Source organism: Notothenia rossii, assembly GCF_949606895.1.
Source record: "Notothenia rossii genome assembly, chromosome: 8".
In the NCBI taxonomy this organism is placed as follows: Eukaryota; Metazoa; Chordata; class Actinopteri; order Perciformes; family Nototheniidae; genus Notothenia; species Notothenia rossii.
This window is the reverse complement of record NC_136906.1, coordinates 61995550-62011263: the sequence shown is the minus strand read 5'-3', so window position 1 is coordinate 62011263 and position 15714 is coordinate 61995550. Positions and strand designations below refer to the sequence as shown.

Sequence of the window (15714 nt, the reverse complement as noted above, 5' to 3'; positions counted from 1 at the left end):
CGGAGAAGTAAAAAGCTGCAGAGAGCGATGGTAATGATGGTGATGGTGATAAGAATTATGAATGTTGTAATCTCAATGGCAAAATCAATCCTGGAAATAGTACTGGGATGAGAAAGCAATGTGATGATCAACATTATGATGGAAATGTGACAAGGATGATGATGATACTACTGCTGATGAGAATGGCAATGTTGACGATGATGTTGATGGCATCTTGGAAGGGCAATGCCTTGCTTAGGCAGATGTAGAGTACATAAAGTGTGTTTGTAGTTGGATTATTAGGTGGATACTTTAAGCTTCACATCAGCGATTTATAGCCTCTTTCTACTGCAGGAACTTTTCCAAGGGACTAGGAACTATTGCAGAAACCGTACTTTGAAATCGATCGGAGGAATCTGAGAATACATTAAGTTCTTCTGCCGTAGTCCTTGGTGACAAAACACTGCCGGCTGTGAGTCTGGCCCAGGAACTGTAGGGTGGGAGTTCACAGTGCTGAACCTCATGGATTGGTCAAACATAATAAGACTTCTGCAAACCTTCATTCCTACCGTAAGCAAGTACAAGGTGCCACTAGGATCAATACTAGGCCAAGGGGTCATTTATCGATGTGAAAGACAAACTTATATTGCCATGTTTACCGAGTAATCCAAAAAAAGCAAGAGAGAGCTGAGAGCGCAGATGAAACAAGAAAAGATAGGAAGAAAATCAAAGGAGTTAAAACAGGTGGCTGTTATCTTAGCTTCTCATACTGGACTGGAAGCAGGGAGAGATTGTCTCTGTTGAAAAGTTAAGCATATAATCAACAGTTTTGATCTATAATCTTGGCCACAGTCAGAGACTACCTGGAGTTTTTGGTCACCGTGAGGTTGCCAGAAAACCGTGGGAGCGACTTCAGAAAATGTGTGTGACTGTGGCCAAAATTACTGATTCAACCAAGGACAAATACAAAAACATTTTTTAAGTCCTGTCAATGAATCCATCCCTCTTAAAGTCCCACATTTCAGATATATGTTCTTCTTATTTGTATAGTTTCTATACAGTTCTTCAGCTAGAGTTGAAAAACAAACAAGGGCTCACAGTTCCTGATTTCCTAATATCTATAAATTATTGGTCCAAAAAAGAGCATTTGTTGTTCATTTTCTTTGACCATCATGGTCACAAAGTGTACTTGCTTGTCCGCTCTTCATTGCATTGTTCATTGTTTGCCATTGCTTGATTTGCATTGAACTTCCTCACTGCTGCCCCCCATGATGGTTTTACTTCTGGTACATGGTCAGATCGTTCAGTTCCAGCCATTAGCCATTACCGCTGCTAATATCTGCATGGTCCTTCCATATAAGCTGTGTATGTTGCTGATATTCATTGCCATTGCAACTTGTTGGATGCTCATTCGCTTCCCCCCTCCATGCCGCCCACACGATCCCCTCCCCCCGTCGACGATTTCCTCTTACCCCGCCTGCTGACTTTCTAGAGCCCCATATCAGTCCCTCCTCTGTTTTTCTCTTTCTTAGTTCCCCCCAACCTGACAGTCCCTCGGGGCAAGTCCCCCCTGGTGACCCGCGAGGGTGACACAGTGGAGCTGGAGTGCCTTGTTTCAGGAAAGCCCAAACCCATCATCTTGTGGTCGAGAGCCGACAAGGAGGTGCCAATGCCGGACGGCAGCATGCAGATGGAGAGCTATGACGGCGTGCTGCGGATTGTCAATGTTTCCAGGGAGATGACGGGCTCGTACCGCTGCCAGACCAGCCAGTATAACGGGTTCAACGTGAAGCCCCGGGAGGCCGAGGTGGAGCTGATTGTACAATGTGAGTAAATGAAACTGTATGTGTAGTGTATGTGATTATGTAGGTGCGTTGAATGTTTCTCTGATAATTGATTAATCCTTATATTCAGGTCCAGTGTGACCAAAACTGAACATGCCTACATTTCTCTCCTTCCACGCCCATCCAATTTCCTTCTGAAGACTGTACAATTAGTCCAGTCCCCTGGTGTCCTCAGCCGGGTCTGAGAGGAAACAGCTCTTACTCCACCTCTTACATTAATGGGGGGGGGGGACTTTATCTGCTGACTGTGAACTGTGGCGAACTATTATTAACTGAGGTCAAAAGCCCTAGTTACAGATGTCCACACTTATTAGGGTATTTGCATGTTTGTGTGTGTGTGTGTGTGTGTGTGTGTGTGTGTGTGTGTGTGTGTGTGTGTGTGTGTGTGTGTGTGTGTGTGTGTGTGTGTGTGTGTGTGTGTGTGTGTGTGTGTGTGTGTGTGTGTGTGTGTGTGTGTGTGTGTGTGTGTGTGTGTGTGTGTGTGTGTGTGTGTGTCTTTTGACGCTCAAGTTGGAGAAGACCCAAAGAGTGTGTGCCATATCCCCGGGGCCTTAGACCCCCCACTACTGTCGCTCATTCGGAAACCTCTTCCTTTTCTTAAAATGTCACATTCAAAGATGGCTTAACGGCTAATTAGCGAGTGGCTAATTTATTCCCACTACTATTCATTCTCTATTCATTTATGGAGATTTGAATTGGAATATTTTGAATGAACATCAGGGATTCAAAGCGTTTTCACTCATTCAAGAGCTTGGGATGTTTCTCTCTGCCGGAAAAAAAGAACAGAAGAAGGATAGGAAGGAAATGAAAGCGATCTATGTAGGGTGCTACCAATCTCTGGCAAGTGATTATAGGAAACAGAAAAAGTCTCATAGCCACAGTTTCATTGTTTTGTCTCATGGCCTACTTAGTTAATCCGTACATTCTTCCTTCTGAACTAACCGTAATCTAGAAAGAACCTGTGCAACAGTGTGTCCGTTTTAAACTACTCTGACATGCGTAGACATTAACAAGCTCTATGCTGACGACCATGTTTTAAATCTCCGCCCCCAGTTGACTTGCCAAACGTCGGAATGCATAAAATATTTCAACAGATTTTGAAGTGTGAACAATAAAACTGAATTATGGCCGCAGCTCAAACTAGGCTTTGATTCAAGATGAACTTGACACACCCACGACCAATATTTTTGATTGAAGAAGAACAAGAGCGGCCCCCATGCTGTTCTTTCTGACGAGGATTAGCCCATGATTGCCATTTTTTACAACATTTTTTATGTGACTCTATGATGTTCACGTTTCAGCTTAGTTGTAACCCACTGGGCTGCGTGAGTATTAATGAAGTTTTGATGTGCTTTGAAGAAGACTGTGTTACATTTTTGGCCAAATTGATTATGATTATGCAGCAGTGACAGCTCATATCAAAGGTTAGTGGTTTGCTACGCAGCAGTACTGACTCCAAAAGTAAACAAAGGCTCTGGACTTTTTGGATGGCCTTCATTAATTAGAAACACTCGGTAGAGACACGTTGTTGTGTAGATTAAAAAGAGATTAGTGGCAAGGGCTTTTTTTAATATAAAAAATGCTTCTGTATGTTCAATAAAGGAACTAACACACATCCATATACTAACCCCTGCCTCAGTTGTATAAATGCAGTAAAAGAATGGATGATGCTGCCCTCCCCTCTGCCCCCTCTCAGCAGTGAGAGCAGTTAATACCACAGGCAGCAATAGTTCACAGTGATTTTGCCTACCGTTTGGAAACCAGCAGGGGGCACGTACTGTATCATTTTTTTCTCAAGGCAGCACAATTAGAACAGTGAAAAGCAAATAAGCACTAACTGTCCAGAAGCTTTTCAAAATACAGCGACAATTACTCAGGATGTATGAAAGGAAAAAAGTATTTCTTTTTTTTCTCCCTGCATCCACAGCTGCTTTACTTTCTAAAGCTCTCTTTGCAAATCACTGACAAAGATGATACTTACAGCCCAAAATTAAAAGAATTCTTCCAATTGAGTAAAGGAGAATTCTCCTTATCAAATCAAAACTTGATTTGATAAGGAGCATATAAAATGTCCTCAAGCCTTAATATAATTATTACAGTTATAGAGTATCTAGGACTATTAAGTGGAAAAAGCAATATGTCATAACTACGATGCTAGGCATGAGACATAAATATTGAATTTATTGTTTATCTTTTGTAAAACGTCATATTAAATCCAAAAATGAACCCCCAATTTCCTAAACCCTTATGGCGTTCCAGCACCATCTGCCGCCATGTTAGCCAGTGTGCCCATGTTTCACCCGGCATGTGACCAAGGACTCTCTCTTTGCTATCTTTAGGCATTGAATCCATTTTTTCCCCCACACTTTGCACCTGTGAAGTGTAACATTCAATACAAGCATGCTCTTATTTTTTAAACATGGCATAAAAATAATATTTGATTATATATTTAAATTGATATTGACCTTTTTAAATCAACTTTATTGATCTAATGTCACTCACCCAATTTCTTTTATTTGTCTTGTTTCCATTTTTGGCTCTCAATGCTCTTAGCTATCGATGCAAATAATAGATACAAGTCAATAGTGTCAGTCCTGATCGGTTCACCCAGACCTTTTTTTGATACATGTTTTGAAGTTGGGAATACACATCTACATTTTTTAGGAGATATGTTGTGACATCACCACATCCACCTTAGATATTGTGATTAAGAGACTATCATTGGCTCAAAGTTAATTTGTGTGTTAATGAGTTGAAGGGGCCCTAATATGCTTATTTTCAGGTTTCATAATTGTATTTTTAGCCTCTACTCTGCCTCTTTTCACCCTCTGTCTGAAACCAGAGCCCAGTCTGCTGAAGAGTATCTTACTAAAAAACCCAAACACATTCTGACAAGTCAGTGTGACTTTTATAAGAGTAAAGTGACCAGCTGATCCCAGCGCTGTGGGGGAGGAGAACTGATCTAATTAGTGATCCTAGGTCAATCTTGCTGAAGACGAAAGTGTCATATTCTTCCAACTCTGGCAGACATTCATGGTGTACAATATATTATAAAATGCTCAGGTAATGTAGGTGAAAGGTGCACACAGCAACACATTCCCACCTTAGCCGTAGAAAGGTATTTAAACGGCAAATGGTCAAGTGAAAAATCTGTCTAACTGTTTTCCTCTAAAGTCTCCTCTGAAGGAGAAGACATCCAATGGCATTCTGCTAATATTCAATATTCATGAAATACAGATTCAAAGAATTAAAGAAGCTGTGCTGTATTCAATTAAACCAGTATATTCCCACACAAAGTATAGTTACATTATTTATAAAGCAGCTGCAAATGTGCAATCAGTACTTGTTTAGCAAAAAATTGTCAACAAAATCGATAAATATTGGAAATATGACGGAGCCTTGGTGCAACTGGGATGCAACTCATCCACATCACGGACATCTGGGTACAGGAACACGAGGAGAGGAGGAGGTTAGGCAATACGTCCTTCCTCAGAGATCATAAGCAACAAAAAGAAGAGAACACAGATGAGATGTTATAGAAATAAGAATAACAAGAACGAATAAAATAAATCAGACAGTACATTGAATCACAAACTGCCCCAGTGTCTGGTATCACAGAGTGAATGAAAGAGCAGAGGAGGAAAAAGACCTTCAGACTATAAACTCAGGTGGCCCTCACCAGCTACTGAATGTACAATGAATGCAAAATAATTCAAAGATCCAAGTTTTATATTCATCACATACTTTCATGGCCTAGATCAATCCAAAGGGACACGGTGAATGCTTAGAAACAAACCTTTAGCGTTTTTTTCCAGAAGCAAAGCCGTTACTCCCTCGAAGGTCCATGGCCCTGTGTTAGAGTGGAGGTCAATCACGAGCTCTATAGCAAGATGTTCCATCTCTGACACCCAACCAGTGAAGGTCACCTCCTCTCACACGCTGCTGCTGCTGCTGCCCTCCCTGTCTCAGTGACAGTGGACAGAGGTCACTTATGGCGCATTTCCACTTCAGGGCCTCGCACGGCTTATTACGGTATAGTTAGGCCTTGGTAGGCCAGGCTCACTTCATGCTGCATTTCCATTACAGTTTAGGAACTGGGGTAGTAACTATCGTAACACAGTGTAGACGGAGCCGTGACGTCATCTTCAATGGGAAACACAAAACCAACATCAGTCGTTAGCTGTTAGCACTCAAGCTCACAGCTCCTCATATCTGTTCAGAAACTAGACAAAAGTTAAACAAGTACAAACCACAGACTGTCTGTGTCATGGCGAATACAGTCGCTATTATGTCTGTATAGGCCGTTGTTGTGAGTGTGGACGGTCGGAGCATATACTGCGTTAGCTTAGCCGATCTCCATTCAGAAAACACGCATTTTAAAAGGTTTTTCGCCTGCCGTCTGTCTGCAGACTTGTCAAAGCATTAATTCATGGTTTCTACTAACCGGTATCAGTATGTTGTTACTTCGGCATCATTTTGAAACGTGTATTACAATTTAATCACGGTAAAATAGATTCATTTTGTTGTAGTTGCCAGCGATTCTCTCACTAGTTTAGCATACTCAGCCGGCCCGGAAAGAACCTCGATTTTGGAGAGCCAGAAAAACTGTGAAAAAGTAGCCGCTAGCCGGAACTACGTCTAGTGGAAACGCAACCAAAAACGGGCATGGCACGGCACGCTTAAACCGCGCTCCACGCTGTAGTGGAAATGCGCCATTAGTCATACTGACTGTTGCTAGTGACACTTAAATGGAGAAGACATGCCTCAGGAGGAGTAATCTGTTCTAAGATGTAACAGTTTCAGCATACGTTTATGTCATAGGAAGACACACATCCATTCACTCCTAATAATTCTGCCTCCTCCTTCCAACCCGATTGTTTCTGAGAACCCAATTACTTCTTATTATGTGGTTTTATTTAAATAAAGCACCTTTCCTGCGCTACAGTTGTTGATGTCGTGCGGCACTTTCATCTGTTCGCCATCATCTTCAAAGCAGAACACCTAATGAAGAGATTTATCCGGGCTTCTGTATTGATAAATCAATCATTCTGCCGTGTTCTCACTTCAGAGCCAGTTCTGTTGCTCTACAGACTCTCGTTACTTATTAATACTATGCTTCAAAGCCCAAGTGTATAAAGCACAAACAATCTGTTTCTAGAGTTGTTGTATTGCTATGACGCGTTTTCAGTGTTTCGGGGGAAATGTCCACCACATGTACACATCAGCTGTTGGCCCTGTATTGTTTGCCAAATACATAGACCTTTGCTCGTCTTTCCCAGCTTGTGAATTTACTTTATTAGCACACTTCGGCCCCGCTTTTGTTGTTTGCTCAGTATTCTGTGTTGGTATGCCCCCCTCCCTTCTTTTTCTTGGCCTGTCTCTTGGTGCGTAAGCACAAGCCAATCCCCTTGAGATGCTTTTCTCGCCTGCATTTCCAGGTCCCAGCGTGAGCCACCCGTCTTTGGTGGTGAGCCATGTGCAAAGCCGCGTTTAGTAACTTGATCAAGGGACCAAGGTACAGTTCTCTGAAGCAAAGAGCATTAGAGGCGTGAAGGAACGACTCTGGCAAGTCAACAGCTTTGATGTGTAAAAACCTGCATCTGTTGGCTCGCGGAGGCGCCTCCAGGAGGAGAGGTAGAGGGAAGGGAAGACGAATGCCTCCGGAGTCGTCGCTCTAATAGAATTGCAAACGCCAAATCCCAAGCTGTGACACCCTAATGTTCTTAGTCAAAGTGACTTGGCATGGTCCAGGGGCTTGTGAGAGTGAAGAAACAGGGAGAAATAGGAAGCATAGAGCGCTCTCCTGTCCTAGATACCCCTGTCTGTCAGAGCGAGAGTTATCAAGCTCTACTCCAGCCCAGATGCACGGCTTTCTTTTATCCATACTTCCCTTCTGTTCCTCCTCACCTCGCCCCTGACACCTGCCTGATGCCAACGAGCGATCGCCCCCCTGAGCGAGCAGTTGCTATCTGACATACATCAAAAAGTCACACCGGCATTAAGAGCTACTGTTTTAGCAAAAGTAATGAGCAGAATTACACGATTATTGTTTTTAATTAATTTCCCTTTCTGCATCAGGAAGGCCTGCGATGCTGGCCCCTGAGGCCCACTCTAATGTGAATCATATTAGAGCGATTCACATTAGCCTAACGCCAGCAAATTAATCTTTCGCATTACAGCAGGGCTCGCACACCGCATTTGGGGGATGAAATTTTAATAACCCTTTTTTATGGAACAATATTGAATTGATCAGCCGCATCAAATCCACACCAGAAAAGGTCAGCGAGTATGTAGGTTGTAAACAGAAGCCTGCTCAAGGCCTAGACAGAATAATTTATAACTCGGTCAATGGCTGAGCTAAACCTATTAGCGGATCACCAGGCTTCTGCTGGCGCTGAGGAGTCTACATTGATTATCATTAATTGTATATTTAAGTTCATAAATTATCCCCTAAGTTTTAATAACAATATGGTAATGCAGACGCTGCTTAAGTTCATTGTTTGATTGCAGCGGCTGTATCGTGAGGAAAGGAAGAATCCTTGATGCATAGCAGTGTTTCCTACATTATTTAACACAGGAATGCTTTATAAATCAGCGGAATCAGAGTTATCATTATATATTCTGTATATATCAGTTTGACTAAATGTGTTTAAGGCTTGATATTGTAAGATGTTGTTCCACAAAGGTTATTTTCCCACAAGAACGCTTTCGCTTCCATACAAAACAAGGCCTTCATTTCTTTCATACTCCCACATGCTGATGCTGAAGGCTGTGGTTTGAAAAACGTGATATATTTCTTAATGCAGCGCTAGTATGTCACAAGTTAAGCCGAAATGTGTCAATAGGTAGTGAATACATTAATGTATCAACAAAGGAACAAGGTCTCTATTTCTAAGGTCGCATTCAAACCTAATACTCTGCTTCTCTGGTGCGCACCAGGCGACAGTTTGTTACATTGTTTCATTTTTCAGAAGGTTCGGTTTGCGTTCACACGGGCAAAACTCAAACTGACCATAAACTTTAAGCACAAGTCACGTGTACGGAAATGCTGTTCAACAATTGGTCAGACAATAAGGGGGTAAAAACGGAAATCCCGGCAATTTCTACCGGAGCCTCCGCCATGGAGCATCGGCAGGTTATTTTCATTCTGCTGTTAATCTGGAGAGCACATCAACAGACTCTAGTGGACAGCACATATGATGATAAGCAGACGACGTGCGTTAAAAAACATTATAACATAATCAAAGTCAACTTTATTATATTATATATTTATTTATCATAATGAGAGACGTTGTGCAGTAAGGAGGGGCGTTTCACTGACGACAGGTGACTCTTACTTTTATGTAGGCTACAGTTGACGGAGCATTTTCACTTTACACAACACTTTTCAACACTTCATTCTGCTTCACTCTTTCGCTGAAGATTTTGAAGACATCCGCGTTCTTGTGACTCCTAACTTGCAAGCGGTCCGAGACCACCTGTTTTAGGCGGACCAGAGTCCGGTTGTTTAGTTCACTTCAGAGGTCTCGGACTGCGTTCACACAGACCCAAACAAACCGCACCAAGCGGGTAAACGCACTAGAGTTCGATTCAACCGGACTATACAAGGCTGGTGTGAATGTGACCTAATAACCTCCTGTTCCCTTTTTAATACTAATGCATCACTTCTTCAATGTTTACCTGTAGTATCATTTTAATTGACACTGTGCTAAATCCATCAGTTCAACAAGTGCCATGCCTAGCGTTCCACTTTGCCTTTTGAATTAATGAAACACTTCCTCCAGAATGTTCAAATTAAAAGTAATGCAATCTTCTTATGAAGGAGAAGATGAAAAATATATGTCTGTTGACGTCAGCCTAAGGTTAGATGGTACAGTAAAGAAGATCAAGTGTATTTAAAACAGTGTAAAAGAAAATTGTCAGATTGTTGTTAAGGGAACTGCTGTGGACACTTTCTTAATTTAGCATGTTTGTGAAATGTTGTAGTTGGCTCCTGGTTAAATAATTGACCCGTCATGTTGACATTTAGTTGTTTTTACGATCATTATTTGAATACCAGTTTATGTATAAAAAATAGGTGGACCATTACTCTGAACTTCCCTGAGTACCTTTCAAATGCAGATTCCTGATACCAGGATTTTCATATTGTTGTATTAGTACTTGAACATAAATCAAATGTCTGAGTAGTAAGCCATATTATATTGAAATGTATTCATTTAAGATGAACCCCTTGAGATTAACCATCTCATTTTCAATGGGGTCCTAACATATAGTTACAAGAAAACTAAAACAAACCAAACAACGACAGACAACACAAAAATGACAGATAGAAATTCAGACATAACCACTGTGTGCCCAAAGAAAGGCCATAAACAAATACATACAGCAATCCGATCAAATCAAGTTTTATTTATAAAGCACATTTAAAATCGCATTTTGGTCGAGCCAAAGTGCTGTACATGAAATATAAACACATTACAACAATCACAATAAAACACAATAAATTACAACAGATATATAAAAAACACAGGGAATAGTCAGGTGTCATACTCCGCTCCGACTAGAAGGCCAGGGAGAAGAAGAAGTGTGTCTTTAGTGAGGATTTAAAAAACCCTAGTGTCTCGGCTGACCTCACATGGAGGGGCAGAGTGTTCCAGAGCCTGGGTACACAGCAATACAACAATATATAAATATAAACTTAGTATTTTGTATAAAAAAAGAAGACAAAGCACTTTTGAATATTTGAAAATAAGTATCTTTGGTGGCAATTCATTCATACTGAGGGAGTGGAGTTAAAGCAGTGGTTCTCAACTGGTGGGTCGCGACCCAAAAGTGGGTCGCGGACCCGTTTCGAGTGGGTCGCAGATGTGTGAGTGAAGAAAAAAAAATAGAAAAAATATATATTCCATTTCTTTTTTTGGGGGGGGAAGTCAAACCTTTATTTTGAAGGCCCGATTTTCTAACACTGCGCATGCAGTAGGCGTTGGACTGAAACTACTGGAGACCATAAACGGTTTTGAAAACTTCTGTCACGTAGTGATCATCTTCTCAATAAAACATCTTTGCTGATGTTTTTACGAGTCTTCTGGCCAATCAGAATCAAGATTGTTACCGGAAGTCCCCACGGAGAATAACTTTGTGGTAGAACTATTCTTTATACATCCATGGTTACAACTTCAGATAAAAATGAACACATAATGAAATATGACCCCCGGTTTGATGATTGACAGGTCACAGAACAATGGGGGCTATCTACGCTTACCCACAATTTAAAGTAATTCACACAGACTATCTCCTCTTTTCTCTTCTCTCTGAGTGGAGCAGCAAGCTGTCAGAACAAAGTGAAAAACAAACAATGGCATAAAATATTATTAATATGTCGGGTAGCAATAGATTTATTTATTTTCTTCTCAGAGTGTACCAGAATGGGTAGTTTATATGTTAGTATTTCAAAAAAAAACTCCTGGGGGGGAATCCCCCAAGACCCCCGTTCTGGGATTGGGTTTTCAGCATTTGGGCCTTTTTATGTTATACAGTTCAGCTTTGATTCCATCATCTCTTTAAACCTTACTTAAAAGCATGCTTTAGTTCTGTGAAGGGATATATATGATCTGTACTTCACTTTCGGTATCGAAGGTACTGCACTCAGGTGGCTCCAGTCCTACCTCTCCGACAGATCCCACTTCATCTCCCTCAACAATCACTCCTCTACCACAGCTTCAGTCACCCAAGGTGTTCCCCAAGGTTCAGTACTCGGCCCCCTCCTACATCCTCCACCTCCTACATCCTCCACCTTGGTCAGATTCTCCGCCATCACAACCTGGACTTTCACTGCTATGCTGACGACACACAGATCTACCTCAGCACCAAATCCCCCCACAACCCCCCTCTCACACACATCGAATCCTGTCTGACTGCAATAAAATCCTGGATGCAACACAACTTCCTCAAACTCAACAGCAATAAAACTGAACTCCTCCTCATCGGCTCCAAATCCACCCTCAGCAAAAACCCCAACCTGACACTCACCATCGATGGCACCCCTGTTTCCCCCTCCACCCAGGCACGCAACCTTGGCGTGATATTCGACCCCACCCTCTCCCTCGACCCCCACATCCGCCAAGTTGTAAAAACCTCATTTTCCACCTCCTCAATATCGCCAAACTCCTTCCCTCTCTCACCCGCCCCGCAGCTGAGCGACTCATTCACGCCTTCATCTCCTCCCGCCTTGACTATTGCAACTCACTCCTCTTCGGCATCAGCACAACATCCCTCAACAGACTCCAGCGTGTCCAGAACGCAGCCGCCAGACTCCTCACCCACAGCAAATCATGGCATCACATCACCCCGTTCCTCAAAGAACTCCACTGGCTTCCCGTCTCACACCGCATTCACTACAAACTCCTGGTCCTCACCTATAAAGCCCTCCACCATCTGGCCCCCCCCTACCTCACTGACCTCCTCATCCTCTACCAACCACCCCGGTCCCTCAGATCCACCTCAGCCGGTTTGCTCTCAATCCCCAAGGCCAAACTCCGGAGCTTCGGGGACAGAGCCTTCTCTGTGGCAGCCCCGAAGCTCTGGAACTCCCTCCCCCAAGACCTCCGTGAGTCTGATTCCCTCACCCTGCTCCAGTCCCGTCTCAAAACCCACCTCTTCAACTCTGCTTATCCTTAAACCCGCCCCTCCCCCCTCTGAACCAACATCCTCCTGACTGCTTTTCTGTTTTTGTTTTGTTTTTGTTTGTGTTTTTGTTCTTGTTTTGTTTGTCGACCTGACTCATAATGTAAAGCGTCTTTGGGTCTAGAAAAGCGCTATATAAATCCCATTTATTATTATTATTACTTTAATTCATAATGTATGCTGAAAAGAGTATATATTACTGCACGATTTTTTGTTGAACAGATTTGAGTGGTTAAAACTTTCGGGTCGCAATCTATTCACTAAGGAAAAAGTGGGTCCCGAGGCCTGACCAGTTGAGAACCACTGAGTTAAAGTATTGTGTGGAGAGAGTAGAATGATATATGGAGGAAAACGGTACTAAAAACTGTTGTAGATAGTGCTGCTGATAGAAATAAGAGTTGCAGCCAGTTAATATGTCTTCTTGTATTGAGTGGAGGACATTTGAGTGAGCTATACATTAAAGTTAACAGTAATGAGTCGTGTAGTTACATCCAAGAGAAAAACTTAAAGAGATTAATGAATGCTTTGTTGAGGGGTTGGAGGTCAGTTTTGGATGCATTTTGGTAAATAACATCAGCATAATCCAATAATTTGTGAGGCAAATGTATTTCCGACAGTGGGTGTGAAGCAGTTTTTTGAACGTAGAAACAAACTAGTCCCAAAATATTTTTTTTGCAGCATATACAGTATATTCAATAATGGTTTATATGTGAGCTCAGTCAAGCCATAGCCCCCTTTTTTTTATTTGACGAAAACAGGATCAAAGAAAAACAACAAAAGAACATCTGAGTGAATGCAGTTGCACATACACACTTCACACACACACACACACACACACACACACACACACACACACACACACACACACACACACACACACACACACACTACAGTACAATTTACTCTTGCAGGCTTGCCTAAAGGAGTTCCCTGTCCTTTTCTTGATGCACTCCCCTGAAGCGCATGGAAAAATGAAACCCATTCTGACTGAAGTTGAAGTTTATTGAAAAGCAGTCAAGCGGTATTTCAGTAATGCAGGTGCATGCATGCACACAAAAATCCCCCTTTGCCTGCCACACACACTCAGAAACACATGCATATTTCCCCCATGTATACCCGGGTCTTTGTTCTGTCCTCCTCCCTGTAGATGGTGGCCTGTGTGGACCGTGGGGAAAAGCCCTCCGTGCTCCTTAAATGTTGTTTTTCTCCACATTACTGTCAAAGTATCCACCAGTGACTGATGATGGATTACATCTCGGCGAATGCACATGGTTTTCCCTCAGCCGGTGACTTACAGCAACTCCTCGCCCTCGCTGCTACACTAAACATGCCGAGCGCTGCTCAGGGAATATCACGCAGGACCTTTTCGCTCCTTTCTCCTCATGTTTGCTGGTCAGCTGTTTCACAGGAGATGCACAGAGGGGATATGAGGCATGTGCCCGTGTTTAAAAATATGTTTTGGTTATATAAGAACATTTTTCTTCTTCTTTTCAATTTTGAGCAGACCCAATCCTTGTCTTCATTTGTCTTTTTGTGTCAATGGAAATGCACTTACTGCAATTTGGTGTACTGCCACTCAGTTAGCTTCAGACCCTTCTCTTGGATTCAGAAAAAGGAAATCGGATGCGGGTAAAAGCCCAGGCAAGGCTCATTTGAAGAAGGAACTGATTGCTGTTTCATTTACCTGAGATGAAAGCTGTTTTACTCTCCACCTTGTGAACAGCAGCAGGAGAGGGAGGCAAACTTTTTTTCAGTCCAACCTCTTGGAATATTTGTTTACTTTTTTCTTTCATCCTGCGTGCCATTAATCATTGTAGCTCCTGATTTCGGGGTTTTCGTTTGTGTTTTTTTATGATAATTAGCATCCAAAGCAAGAAAGTTAAATCACACTTTAGCTAACCAATCAGAGCAGACTGGGCTCTGGTTTCAGACAGAGGGTGAAAAGAGGTGCTGCAGCACAGGCATTATGAGAAAAATAAAGAGCTTTTTGAACATTAAAGCATGGAAATATGTCACAGTAGAGCACATATGTCAAACTCAAGGCCCGGGGGCCAAATCCGGCCGGTGGTAGATTTAATTTCGGCCCGCAGGTTCATTTTGAATTACTATTAGATCTGGCCCGCTGGTATATTGCACGCACACCTTCACTCAATCTTGAGGAGTTCCTCAGCTCAGAGCCTGACCCCAAACATTGATGAACTTGCACCCAAGATTAGATGCCAAGTATCTGGCTTGAGCTAGCATCACAGAGCAGCACACTGAGTTTCAATGGATGTTTCCTTCTGCACTTTTCTCTTGAGACAACAGGGCATGCTTGGTTTTTCTTTGAGGGAAATTGTTTTTTTTAAGCTGTTTGAAAAATGTAATCATAAGAAATGACTCTGGAAAAGCTGCAGATAGAGCCATAAAAAATTAATGCAACTGATTATTTAATGTTTAATGTTGTTTTTATAGGCAATAATTTAAGCTGTGTTAGTTCCAGATTTAATATGTGCAATAAGTTCATTTCAATAGGTTTTGCAATAAACATTGAGTTTATAGTAAATACTGTGTATTTGAGTTTAACCCCCCCTGCAGTAGAGGGATAAAATACAAATATGAACCTGAAAATGAACATTCTAGGGCACCTTTAATAGGTGTGAAAAAAGTACTGAAAGACTGTATTTTATTTATTTAAAAGATTTGGCTTTTCAAATTGTAGCATATTCAACATTAAAGAAAGAATGATTACGTTGTAGAAAATATCATTAATAGTGTTATCAAATTATATGCTGTAAATTTGAATAAACTGTTCCTTTTTATTGCATTCCTTTCAATTTGGGAAGGCTCTGTAATTATATTATATTACCGTGTGTGAATAATGTAGAAGATTATGTTGCAGATTACAGTTTAATCAGGTAATCAGTGATCTGTAACATATTACATCCTAAAAAGTAACATCCCCAGCCCTGGTTATAGCTACCCTCCTCTCCTTTATTATGTCAGGAAATATGCAAATTTCAGGCAATTAAGTCCCTCTGTGTCCTTCTGTCTCTTCTCTTCAGCATTCAGTGTTGTTTTTCAAGAGCGGCCGTGACTTTTGTCAAGCATCCGTCTGAAAATGTCAAGAGCAAAGATGCTTAAGATGGGGAAATTATTCATAACCATTTGCATGCACAGGCACTTAAACCCATTTTGTCTATACAAACACACATTTTGTCACCGTGCA

General features: G+C 41.8%; 1 protein-coding gene across 5 annotated transcripts in view; it reads left to right on the top strand.

Annotated features, from left to right (window-relative positions):
* The window catches only part of LOC307016891 (MAM domain-containing glycosylphosphatidylinositol anchor protein 2), a 185576-nt gene that overhangs the window by 121641 nt on the left and 48221 nt on the right, over positions 1-15714 (top strand). For 3 of the 5 annotated variants that reach the window (XM_079646256.1, XM_079646255.1, XM_079646254.1), the window contains exon 9: positions 1485-1805. In XM_079646256.1, coding sequence (XP_079502382.1) covers positions 1485-1805 — 321 coding nt within the window. The remainder of the gene's footprint in view (positions 1-1484; positions 1806-15714) is intronic. The other 2 variants (XM_079646258.1, XM_079646257.1) reach the window with 1 other exon arrangement.